The 13,748-nt window shown below is 40.0% G+C and overlaps 1 protein-coding gene across 6 annotated transcripts in view; it reads right to left on the bottom strand.

Moving 5' to 3' along the window:
* LOC140195367 (growth factor receptor-bound protein 10-like) overlaps nt 1-13,748 on the bottom strand; it is a 229,199-nt gene that overhangs the window by 134,051 nt on the left and 81,400 nt on the right. For all 6 annotated transcript variants that reach the window (XM_072253559.1, XM_072253558.1, XM_072253556.1 and 3 more), the window contains one exon: nt 4,707-4,827. In XM_072253559.1, the coding sequence (XP_072109660.1) occupies nt 4,707-4,757 (51 nt within the window). In that variant the 5' untranslated portion in view covers nt 4,758-4,827. The remainder of the gene's footprint in view (nt 1-4,706; nt 4,828-13,748) is intronic.

A 13,748-nucleotide genomic window follows, 5' to 3' on the forward strand; every position in this document is an offset into this window, starting at 1 on the left:
GCAAACTTGTGGGCCTGAAGATAGATACGTCCCCTGGTCCTGATGGAATGCATCCCAGGGTACTGAAAGAAATGACAGAAGTTATAGGACAAGCTTTGGTGATAATTTACCAAAATTTTCTGGACTCTGGGCAGGTCCGGGCAGATTGGAAGACAGTGAATATCACGCCACTGTTCAAAAAAGGATGTAGGCTAAAGGAAGGTAACTATACGCCAGTTAGTTTAATATCTGTAGTTGGGAAAATGCTTGAAGCTTTACTTTACTTTATTGCTGCCATTCAGGAAAGGGAGGTCCTGTTTGACAAACTTACTGAAGTTCTTTGAGGATATAATGAGCACAGTGGATAGAGGGGAACAGATAGATGTTATTTACTTGAATTTCCAGAAGGCGTTCGATAAGGTGCCACATAAAAGACTTAACCATAAGATAAGGATGCATAGAGTTGGGGGTGAAGTATTAGCATGGATAAAAGATTGGTTAACTAATAGAAAGCAGAGAGTTGGGATACACGAGAGTTACTCTGGTTGGCAATCAGTGGTGAGCGGTGTGCCACGGAGGTCAGTGCTGGGTTCACAACTGTTCATAATATACATTAACAATATAGAAAAGGGGACCGAGTGCAGTGTATCTAAGTTCACTGATGATACTAAATTGAGTCAAAAAGCAAATTGTGCAGAGCATACAGAGACTCTGCAGAGACATATAGGTAGGTTAAGTGAGTGGGCAAGGGTCTAGCAGATGGAGTAGAATGTTGGTAAATGCGAGGTCCTCCACTTAGGAAGGAAAAAAAGAGCAGATTATTATTTAAATGGTTAAAAAAATTGCAGCATGCTTCTGTGCAGAGAGACTTGGGAGTGCTTGCGCATGAATCACAAAAGGTTGGTTTGCTAGTGCAGCAGGCTATAAGGCAAATGGAATGTTGGCCTTCATTGCTAGAGGGATAGAATTTAAGAGCAGGGAGGTTATGCTGCAACTGTACAGGGTGCTGATGAGACCGCACCTGGAGTACTGCGTGCAGTTCCGGTCTCCTTACTTGAGGAAGGATATACTGGCTTTGGAGGTGGTACAGAGGAGGCTCACCAGGTTGATTCCAGAGATCAGGGGATTAGATTATGAGGAGAGATTGACTGTACTCGCTGAGAATTCAGAAGAGTGAGAGGACATCTTCTAGAAACATATAAATTTATGAAAGGAATAGATAAGATAGAGCCAGGAAAGTTGTTTCCACTGGTAAGTGGGACTAGAACTAAGGGACATAGCTTCAAGATTCAGGGGAGTAGATTTAGGACGGAGATAAGGAGAAACTGATTTTCCCAGAGAGTGGTGAATCTGTGGAATTCTCTGCCCAATGAACCAGTACAGGATACCTCAGTAAGTATATTTAAGACAAAGTTGGATAGATTTTTGTATAGTAGGGGAATTAAGGGTTATGGGGAAAAGGCAGGTAGGTGGAGATGAATCTATGGCCAGATCAGCCATGATCTTATTGAATGGCAGAGCAGGCTCAATGGACCAAATGGCCGCTTCCTGCTCCTATTTCTTATGCTCACATGTAATGTTATATTCCACTGTCATCATATTGTAGCTTAAATATTAATGGCCTTTTCTTTCATCTTATTCTTGCTTTGAAAAAACATTTTCAACTATGCTTTGTGATAAGTGGATCTCTGTCACTGCTTTAAAGTCTGTAATTCTTTTACATATTAGTCACTAGATTTTCCAGAATATTCTCATCCCCTTAAAAATCAAACTTTTCCAAATTATTACTTGGATCATTGTTTAAGCTAAATCCTTCTCATTCTTTTCCACAGGTCATTTGATAACTGCCTAACTGGTCACCTTCCCTTCCTTTATCTAGTTGTTTCTGCATTTTATGTATCTGCAGTGATCCTCATCTTTTGGCTTTTTTTAAATGCACATTTATAACCCCACACACTGCAAACTTCTGCACTATTGTAGCTGAATAAAATATTGACACCACAGCTTGATCTGGAGTATGTACACTCTAACGAAATTAAGCTATCATTTCCCTTTCTGCCAGTGATCTCATTTCCACTGAAGATGTTCTCTCTACTTGCTCCAGTCTTTGTTCAACCATGCAAAGCTCATCTTCACTATTCCCCAAAACCTACAAACAGGACTACCTGACAAGACATCTAATTTCAACTCATCTCAATCCCAAACAATTTTAAATTCTTGCTACCCCACTAACCTTCCACATTCACTTTTGCTTGGTGCCCTTCATCATTAAACAAGCTCTTCATCTGGATTCATTTTAACATGGATGATCCATATCCCCAAATCTACCAACACTGTGAGCTATATACTGCTCACTCACCATTACCTTCCTCCAACTGGATCTATGTATTCACAAACTGAAGAACTCTGAATTCTAATTTGAAACTAAGGCATTAAGGGTCAGATCTAGTTCACACCTCTTCCCTCCTGGGTTTATTTTATTTCATTTTATTTTGCCCCTGTTCTCTACAACAGGGACCCCCAACCATTTCTGCAACCGGTTTAATATTGACAATATTCTTGTGTACCGGCCGACCGGGGTGGGGGTGTTCAAGTAGAGTTAAGCTCACCTCAACATGTCTTTTACAGTTAGGGTTACCAACTTCCTCTCTTCCAAGTAAAGGACAAAAGTAGCAGTCAAATCCCGGTACACTTTACCCCAGGAAAGACTACCATCACCATGAAGTCTTGCGCGGGCACCTGTGTGCGCATGTGATAGGCGCATGCGTGTACGTGCCGATTTTTTTCCCCCACAAATCAGTTTTGCCTTATCTTCTGGACTGTACTGTACATACACTATTTCTACTTTATATAGGCTGTGTATTTATCATATCATTCCTGCTTTTACTATATGTTAGTGTTATTTATTTTTGGTTTTATGTGTTATTTGGTATGATTTGTTAGGTTATTTTTTTTGGGTCTGGGCACGCTCAAAAAATTTCCCCATATAAATTAATGGTAATTGCTTCTTCACTTCACGCCATTTCGCCACGAAAGGTTTCATAGGAACACTCTACCTTAGCAGAGGAAATACGGGACAGGGGCGGTCCCATATGGGACAAACTAATATACGGGATGTCCTGGCAAATACGGAACAGTTGGCAACCCTATGTTCAAATTCAACAGTGCGTGACAGGGAACGAGGAAAGGTGCAGCTGACTCATATCGTTTCCTCATGGCCCGGTAGCACATGCTTTAAGGCCCGGTGGTTGGGGGCCGCTGCTCTACAACAGTCATTCCTCTACCCTAACAAAGAGATATCCATCAGTGTAATTTCTATTCTCACTCAGAAGTGAAAGCTTTCATAAATGTGATGCCAAATTCTATCCTTCCTTCACCTTAATGATACCCCGAATTCAAACTCTTCTCACATCTCAAATTCTGAGGATAAGTGAGTAGCCAGTGGAAGCAGAATTAACAGATGTACGGGTTAGCAGGGTGCAACCAATTGGGTCTAGAAGAATTTTTGGTTGGTCCACATCTTGTAACCTAAGTTATGATGACTAAAGTTATGTTATAAAAATGCATCATGACATAAACATGGTGGCATCAAGATGATTAAAGGTGAGTGAAGCTCAGAGCAACGGATATCCACTTACATCGATATTTAAAACAACATAGTTAGGTTGAGTAGCCATTCTCCATTGCAACTATTTAGCAAAACTTTCTCAAAATCAGTGTAATTTTCTTTTTAATTTTCAGTACTTTGAAGAATTTAAACATTTCAAAAATGATTTTTTATAAAATCATTTGAATGTAACCATGTTTAAATGTATTGATTTTCAAATACTTATAAGAAATCTCCAAACGCCTTTGTGAACAGCAAGCTAGAAAAAGATCATCCAGGCATTTCAGGACAGAACCTCAATATTTGCTTGCCAGGGCATCAGTGATGCTCAGAGCAACACACTCAAAACGCTGGAGGAACTCAGCAGGCTAGGCAGCATCTATGAAAAAAAGTACAGTTGAAAGTTCTTCGAAGTCCTGCCGAAGGGTCTCAGCCCGAAACGTTGACTGCACTCCCCTCCCCCCGCCCCCGCCATAGATGCTGCCTGGCCTTCTGAGTTCCTCCAGCATTTTGAGTGTGTTGCTTGGATTTTCAGCATCTACAAATATTCTCTTGTTTGTGAATTGTTGCTAGGAGACTGCTCTGGCTTGCAGATTGGCTGCAGTAAACTGAGGAAATCCAATACAAGCCTAACTATGTATTGGGTTTAGTTGAAATAGAGCTCAGAATAATTACAAGTTCTCAGACACTCACATCAAGATTAGACTTTTCTGATAACAGATCACAGCAAGCTATGCCAACGTCATTTCACAATATTATTGTCACTTGACAAAGCTATGCAAAGAAATAATAGGATAGATGGTTAAATGGTTGATAAGAGATAGATTTAAATGTGTGTCATATAGGAATAGCAAGATACAAGATAGAAAGATATAAGCAGAGAATTACAGAGCTTTGCACCTTAGCACACCTATGGGCATTGAGAAGTTAGAACCAGAGAAGCAGAGAGATCCCAAATGAAGAGGGAAAAAAACAGAGATTGGGAGAATAATGCCCAATATTATGCACAGATCAGTTCTAAGAATTAAAAACTCTAACATGAATTTGTTACGTCGGTTTAAACTGCGCAGAACAAACTACTTCAGAAACAAATATAAATATAAATAAGTTATGGTCCAACCTGATAATAAGGATGGTGTAGAAAGGAATCTGGACATCCAGCCAATGCCATGATGATTTCACTCTTCAAGTAAGAATTTTGCAGATACAAGACAATGGCTTACAGACGTATTTGGAACAACCTGGCAATTTTAAGAAAGATGAAATAAACTGTGAGTCAAACAGTAAAATACAAACACTTAGTAAATCTTCAACTTTGTTGTAATTTTATAAGTGTGAAAATAGGGCTTGGAGCTTGTTGAAAATCATCAGTGCAATGTCACAGCAAATGTTCAATATGGCTCCAATGATCCAGAACACTTGGGATTTTGGTGCTGTTCGACTGACAGATTTCCCAAACTATTCGATAGTACTCCTATAATTTACTTTAAATTCTCTTTTTTTGATATCACACAGTTGCGTAAACATTTCTCCAGGGAACACTGTAATTTAAGGAAGCAGCACTCAGTAAGACAGACGTACAGATATCAGGATTTCAACAAATGGACATCAGATTATTGGAAAAAAGAAATTACAAATGTTGGAATCTGGAACAAGAAATCTAACTGTTGGAGGAACTGAATGTAACAGGCAGCATCTGTGGAGGCAGAGGGGTATAGTCAATATTTCGTTTTTAGACCCTGCATCCAGATTAAGTTTAGAGGGGGAGATAGCCAGTTTAAAGAGGCAAGGCAGAGGGGGTTCAACTGGAGCGGTAGATAATAGGTACAATCAGGTGAAAAAGCGGAAATGAACAGATGGAAAAAAGTTTGGAAAGGAGAGGGGGCAAATAGAAACACGAGGATGAAAAGTGATAAATAGAGCAAACAAAGAGTTGTAGACTCTGAATATACTATGGAGGTGATAGGTGGATCCAGATAAGGGAAAGATGATGGGCAGATGGAACCAGTTGGGAGAGGGTAAAGAAAATGGGTGATGGGGGGGATAGTCAACTCACTGTACCACTTGCTTGTCCTCTTCCTTCATAACTGCCAGGGGAAGGCTGAACACAAACAAGAATGGTACTTTAGTCTGCCAAAGTGACCTAGGTGACCTACTACCTAATGCAGGCTGAGTACCCCTTATCCAAAATGTTTTGGGCAGGAAGTGTTTCAGATTTTGGAATTTTTCAGATGTTGGAATATATAAGGAGATAGCTTGGGGCTGCCATCATTTCCGGCTCTGATTTATGTGCTGCCGGTAAGCAGTCTTTGTCTTACAGCTGTTCACAACACATATGTACTTAGCAGTAAAAATTATTACATACCATTAATCAAAATGTAATGTGTGCAGAGTAACAAAAGCAACACAGGAGCATCAGGAGAACACCTAAATCTGCTGTTGAACAACAAACAACAGCAGGCTGACAATGTTGTGTTTTGATTAAAAGGTTACAGTACACTGTATTTGCATTTCACTTTTTTTTAAGGCATTGTAGACTTGCTCTGGTGTTAGATTTTCATCAGCAATAATCTTGGCAAACTCTCCAATGAATTTCTCTGCTGCTTTGTGATCAGTAAATGCTTTGAAAAGTTAATACTAGGCCTTTCCTCAAAATTTCTGCAACCAGTGTGCTGAATATTCAATTACCTTCAATTTTCAGTTTGTCATGATATATCTTTGCTTATTTCATGATTAGCATACCATTAAGCAGCATATGTTCACTCCGACACCGTTGAATCTACTCTTTCAATGCACGATTGAGATTTTCATTTTATACTTCACGTAGTGTTTTTTTTATTTTTCATTAACTTTTGTTCACTGCACATGTGCAGTCCCTTCTCAGAACTCTGTGGCGCTCAGAGACCTGCAGATTGCCTGGGAACACCTTGTAGAATTTTCCATTTGTGATGTCATGTCAGTGCTCAAGAAAATTTTAGATTTCAGAGGTTTGCGAATTTTGGATTTTCGAATAAGGGGTACTCAACCTGTAGAACGAATGCTGAATTTTCCAGTATCAGGTAATCACATGCCATATTTCTTTCTTCCTCTGTATCACAGATGTTCTCACACTTTCTTTCCCTTCTCTCACTTGATGCTATCTGTAATATTTATGTGACTCAGACACCGTTGTAGATTGAACAACCAACCTTTATTCACCAGACTTCCATTTTACTTCTCTACGTCCTGACGTCATACGCACTCTGATACTACGAATATTCACACAATATATTACATTCCCTTTCTCAAGATTTTTTTTTACAACACTGTGAATTACCAAAACAATGCCTCGAGGTATGCCCTTCTTACAGTGCAACAACTATGACATAAACTAAAAAAAATCTTGTACTGTATTCTGCATTGTATTTTCTTTTACTAACATAGACTAATAAACCTTTTATTTCACACCTTGGAACTTATGACATGTATGACTTTGCCTCAAACTGTATGTCTAGTCTCTGTATCTAGCTGGAAGTTTGACTTGTCTCCCAGCCCGTGTGTGTTACAACTGTGACTGTGCTTGACCTTCATCCGTGTCAGTCTCTCGAGTGCCCTCTGTGTTTTTGGGGTCTGCATCATTCTTGGTGTCGTTTGTTTCCGTGTCTGTATCTGTGGAAATGTCCTGTGCATCTGTACGTGGAAACCCATTCTCGCCTGTCTTCAGCAGATGCTTCCTGTTCCTCCTGTAGACTCTTCCATCTGGAGTGCGAACTATGAAGGATCTTGTTTGCTGATGTCTGTTCACAACCACAGCCGGTTGCCAAGTGTCCCTTCTCTGTATGCTGACATTTTCACCCGTATGTAGATCTGGCAACTGTATTGTATGTCTGTCATAGTAGCTCTTTTGCTTTATTTGCTCGTATTTTTGCTTGTCATGTACTTGAGCATTACCTTCAGGAGTCAGTAGAGGTGTGGATGTTGGCAGTTTGGACTTCAGACGACGTCCCATCAATAGCTGCGCAGGAGAGAACCCCACACCCTCAATCGGTGTGTTGTGGTATTCAAGCAGAGCAATGTAAGGGTCACCGTTGCTGCTATGTGCCTTCTTGAGCATGTTCTTGACAGTTTGTACAGTTATCTCTGCTTGTCCATTAGACTGAGCGTGCCCTGGACTAGAAGTAACATGTTGAAATTCCCAGCTTTTTGAGAACCCTCTGAACTCACCACTGGCATATTGTGGACCATTGTCACTAACAACAATATCAGGAGTACCATGTCTTGCAAATGTCGACTTCATTGCGGTAATGACACCTCAACTGGACGTGTCACTTAACTTGGTGATCTCTGGATATTTTGAATAGTAGTCCACACAAAGCAGATATTCTGTACCATTGTAGTGAAAGAGATCTGTGCCAATCTTCTCCCATGGTCTTCCTGGTAGTGGGTGGAGAAGCAGAGGCTCTCTTGGATTGCTGTTTTTGTTTTCATTACAGACAGCACACTGAGAAACAATGTCCTCTATCTGAGTTGACATGCCTGGCCAATAGAGAATGTCTCTTGCTCTTTCTTTACATTTCACTATCCCCAGGTGTGACTCACGAATTCTGTTGAGCATTTCCGGTCTCATTTGGTTTGGTACGATGAGTTTTGCCATTTTGAACATTAGCCCTGATGCATAGCTGATTTCCTCTTTAAATGTCCAGTATTCTGCATTTCCTTTAGAACATCGTTTCTTTCTGTTGGCCATCCATTCATTGTAAGGTCTCTTAGCATTTGCATTTCAGGATCATCTGCAGTCGCTTACCTGAACATGTTCAACTTCTCCTCAGAGATGGGTAGCTGAGGTGTAGCCCAGTTGACCTCCAGCTCTCTTCCTAGCAACTCTTCCTTTTGCTCTTTGAGGTAAGCATGGCTCAAAGCATCAGCAATGTGCAGTTCTTTTCCTGGCTTATAGGTGACTGTGAGAGTGTACCTCTGTAGCCTGAGAAGCATCCTTTGCAGCCTCATAGGAGCTTGGTGGAGTGGCTTTTTGAAGATGCTCTCAAGTGGTTTGTGATCACTCTCAACCTGGATTTCTTTGCCATATACATATTGGTGGAACTTCTCACACCCATAAACTATGGCGAGTAATTCTTTCTCGATTTGAGCATGTCGGCGTTGGCAGTCCGTAAGTGCTCGTGATCCATACGCCACAGGCCTCCCATCCTGCAGTATAACAGCTCCTATTCCTTCCAAACTGGCATCCACAGACATCGTCACTGGTTTATTGACATCATAGAACTTGAGTACTGTTGCATTGGCAACCAACTGCTTCAATGTGTCAAAACTTTTCTTTTGTTTGTCTTCCCAATGCCATTCAGTGTTGCTTTCTAGTAGCTTTCGGAGTGGAGCGCTGACCTCTGATAAGTTGGGAATGAATTTGCAAGATACTGTATCATGCCCATGAACCTCAATAGTTCTTGCTTGTCTTCGGGTGGTGGTAGCTGTACCACAGCTCTGACCTTTTCATCATCTGGTTTTAGCCCATCAGCACTGAGTACATGACCTATGTATTTGATTTCTGTAGTTCTGATCTTACACTTACTTTTGTTCAGTGTTAGGTTGTACTCACGTGCGCTCTCCAGGAGCTTCCTCAGTCTTTAGCCCATCAGCACTGAGTACATGACCTATGTATTTGATTTCTGTAGTTCTGATCTTACACTTACTTTTGTTCAGTGTTAGGTTGTACTCACGTGCGCTCTCCAGGAGCTTCCTCAGTCTCTGATCAATTGTGTCACCCCATATCAGCAAATCATCAATGATGTTGACCACCCCATCCAGGCCTTCAATCATTTGTGCCACGGATCTCTGGAATACCTCTGATGCAGAAGAAATCCCAAAGGGTAGACGCAAGAAACGATATCTCCCTATGGGCGTGTTAAAAGTGCATAATTTGGAACTTTCTTCATCCAGCTTGATCTGCCAGAAGCCTTGATTTGCATCTAATACTGAAAAGTATTTTGCATTAGGCATGCGGGAGACAACCTCTTCAACCGTGAGCAGCGGATAGTGCTCTCTTTTGATGGCTTGGTTGAGATCTTGTGGATCCATGCAAATCCTCATCTTTTTTTCTGTGACCACTGTCACCATACTATTCACCCAGTCAGTCAGTTCTATTTGTCTTGTTATGACTCCCATCTGTTCCATTCTGTGTAGCTCCTCCACTACTCAATCCCTGAGAGCTACTGGAATCTTTCTCGGGGCATGCACAACTGGTGCAATAGTTGGATCAATCTTGATATGGTGTTTCCCTGGTAAACATCCTAATCCAGAAAACAAGTCATCAAAGTATTTGAGAATGTCATTTTCTTTTTCAACACCATAGATTCGCTTCACCAGGCCTAGCTTTGTGCATGTTGCTTTGCCCAGTATTGCGGAAACATGTTACTGCACTATTTCAAACTCGATCTTGTATTTTTGACCTTTGTATACACAGGTGAGTGCTTTTTTGCCCAGTGGCGCCGTCTTGTGGCCGAAATATGCAACAAGCTTGCAGGTGGATTTTTCCAGTCTTCCTCTGATGACCAGTGAGTTGAATGTTTCTGCTGACATTACATTGCACTTTGCCTCAGTGTCAAGCTTAAATGTCACTTTCCTCCTGTTTATTATCAGATCTTGGGTCCAATCATCTTCATCCTCCATCTCTGCATTGTCAATATTCTTGATGCATACCTCCTGTTCCACTTCAACTGTGCCAATGAACATGTCACTGTTGCCCTCACTCTGTTCCACAGCATGCATTTTCCTTGCATTCTCCTTCGATTTGCACATCTTTGCAAAGTGATTTCTTTTCTGGCAATAACTTGCATGTCTGACCAAAGGCTGGACATTTTCTGTATCCATGTTTATAACCGCACCTGTTGCAATTAACTTCCTTTTGATCATCTTGTGGAGCTGGCTTTGTCCTACTCTTGTTAGTTTTCACAGTTTTTATTTTGTGCACTTCAATCTCTTCATTGAGCACTTTAACCTGACTTGACGTGATCTCACTGGCACGGCAAACATCAATCGCCTTTTCTAATGCAAGATCTGTCTCTCTCAATAGCCTGCCGCTCACTTGATCATCTCGTATGCCGCATACAATCCTGTCACGTATTAAAGAGTCATGCAGTTGTCCGATCTCAGTCTTTTGCCTTGCTCTTTAAATCTGTTACATAGGCATCTATGGTCTCCGTTGGTCCTTGAGCCCTCGTGAAAAACCGGTGTCGGATGAACGGTAAGTTTTTTCTCAGTTCGCAGTAATCTTGAAACTTTTTTTTCAACACTTCAATTTTTTCTTGCTCATCATCTTGGAAGACAAACGTGTTGCAAACCTTTATTGCAATATTTATGTGACTCGGACACCGGTGTAGATTGAACAACCAACCTTTATTCACCAGACTTCCATTTTACTTCTCTACATCCTGACGTCATACACACTCTGATACTACGAATACTCACACAATACATTACACTATCATCCTCCCTCCTTAATTCCACATCACCCCCTTTATCACATTCCTGAAGTAGACAACCTTTGTTGTGTTTACTTCCACCCCCCAACCTGGCTACATCTGCCCATAATTCCCTACTCATCCGCTTCCATCTACGATATGCCTCATAAACCGCAACAGAAGAAATCTGTTGCTGCGAAGTCGCCGCGAGATGGGAAGAAAAAATGGCCTACTGCAGCAATGGAGCCTCGGATTCAGGTTGGATCTCCTTCGGAGGAGATGCATTTTATCTCTGGCGTAGAAGAACAGGGAGCAATGGCGGCGGTAGCGGTCCCTGGGAAGAAGATGCCGGAATTGCGCATGCGCAAAGAAGTTGGCATACGCAAATTGATACAACTCAAACTACAAGAACCGACAGCCACTGCAAGTGAAAGTGACTCAGAGTCAGAATTGGATTCCGCAGAGAATACAGATGAAGAAGAGGAGGAAGAACTGGAAGAGACTGGAAGTAAAGGATGCGACGGAGACATAAGAGAGGCTTTATTGCAAGTAAAGGCTGAACTAAGAAAAATAAGAACAGAGCTTAGAGACATGAAGATGTGCTATGAGAAAGCTATGAAAAGACAGGACAAAATGGATAAGAAACTTCAGAAGTTGGAAAGAACAATGGAGCATATTAACAATAGAGTGGAAAAAACAGAAAATGATATGCTTGTCTGGAAAACGGAAAGAAATCGACTGTTGGAGAAAGTGGACGTGTTGGAAAATTTTAGTAGACGAAATATTATTAAGATTGTTGGTCTTAAAGAAGATATAAAGGGAGAAAATCCAATAGAATTTTTTCAAAGATGGATCCTGGAAACTTTGCAAATGAAAGTGGAAGACCGATCAATTGAAATTGAGCGGGCACATAGAGCTCTAAGACCAAAACCACAAGATGACCAATATCCACTATTAATTTTAATAAAATTCTTAAGATTTCAAGACAAAGAAAGGATTCTACAGGCGGCTGCCCAAGCTGCCAAGAATAGAAAAGGGCCATTGGTGATAGAAGGGAAGAAAATTTTTTTCTACCCTGACATAAGTTATGAGCTTTTGAAGAGAAGGAAGAAATTTAATCCAGTGAAAAAAGTCCTATGGGATCACGGTTATCAATTTATATTGCGTTATCCTGCAACCTTGAAGATTTTTTTGGCTGGCGGAGAAAAAAGATTTTTTGACGATTACCGGAAAGCAGAAGTTCTTTGAATATTCACCAGATACAAGAACAAACCCAGGGGAGCGAGATGGATTGAAGATGAAGACTGGGTCAAGGAATAGACCTGCTGGATTTTTAAAGGCGGATGAATATATAAATATATTATTAATTATATGAGGGAGGGGAAGAAAGGTTAAAATTTGAGGAATATTAGCTGGGAATAGTGACATTAATTTTTATATATACATATATATACACACACACACACAATTTTTTTGTTATGGGAGAGCTGGAAGAAATACTGACCAATCGCTACACTATTCATGTGTGCTAGCGTGGCAATAGCCACGACCCGCAAAATGGAGGGGGGTAGTGTTGTGTATCTTTTCATTCACAACGTTAGTAGGGGGGTATTCTGTTATTTCTCTTTTTGTATCATATCTATCTTTTATTTCTTTCTTTTTGCCTGGATGATTGGGAGGGAAACACATAGCAACATGAAGTTCAAAGAGATTCCCCAAGGAACTACGAGAGTTGAGAAGCTAAGTAATGCTTTAGATTGGAGTAACTTTGTTAAGAATAATGACTAATTTATTGTATTTTTTGAGTTTTAATGTTAATGGGCTTAATGGATCGGTGAAAAGAAAAAGAATCTTAACACATATTAAGAAAATGAAGGTAGATTTAGCTTTCTTACAGGAAACGCATTTAACAGAAACAGAACATCAGAAATTAAAGAGAGATTGGGTGGGTAGTGTTGTTGCAGCTTCATTTAATCCAAAAGCGAGAGGAGTAGCAATTTTGATCAATAAAATGTTACCAATTAGAATACAAAATGTAATAAGCGATTCTGCGGGGAGATATGTGATTATACACTGTCAACTTTTTTCTGAATTGTGGACTTTCGTGAATATTTATGCACCAAATGAAAATGATGCAAAATTCATACAAGAAGTTTTTTTGAATTTGGCTGATGCACATGAAAAAATATTAATAGGAGGAGATTTTAATTTTTGCCTAGACCCAGTCTTAGATAGATCAACTAAGGCTGTCACAAAATCGAAGGTAGTAAAACTAACTTTATCATTGATGAAAGATTTAAATTTGATTGATAAATGGAGAAGAATTAATCCTAAAGAAAGAGACTATTTGTTCTATTCTAATAGACACAAAACTTATTCAAGGATAGATCTTTTCCTATTATCAATGCGTATTCAACACAGTAAAAAAATCTGGAATGTAAAGCAAGAATATTGTCAGATCATTCTCCTCTATTAATGACAATAATAATGACTAATAAGGAAGAAGTAGCTTATAGATGGAGATTTAATTCAACATTATTAAAACGTCAAGATTTTTGTGATTTTATGAAAAAGCAGATCCAATTTTTTTTGGATACAAACTCTCATTCAGTGGATGATAAATTTATACTATGGGATGTGATGAAAGCATATTTGAGGGGTCAGATAATAAGTTATATGTCTAAAATTAAGAAAGAATATATGGCAGAACT

Source organism: Mobula birostris, chromosome 3 (genome assembly GCF_030028105.1).
Source record: "Mobula birostris isolate sMobBir1 chromosome 3, sMobBir1.hap1, whole genome shotgun sequence".
NCBI classification, from domain to species: Eukaryota; Metazoa; Chordata; class Chondrichthyes; order Myliobatiformes; family Myliobatidae; genus Mobula; species Mobula birostris.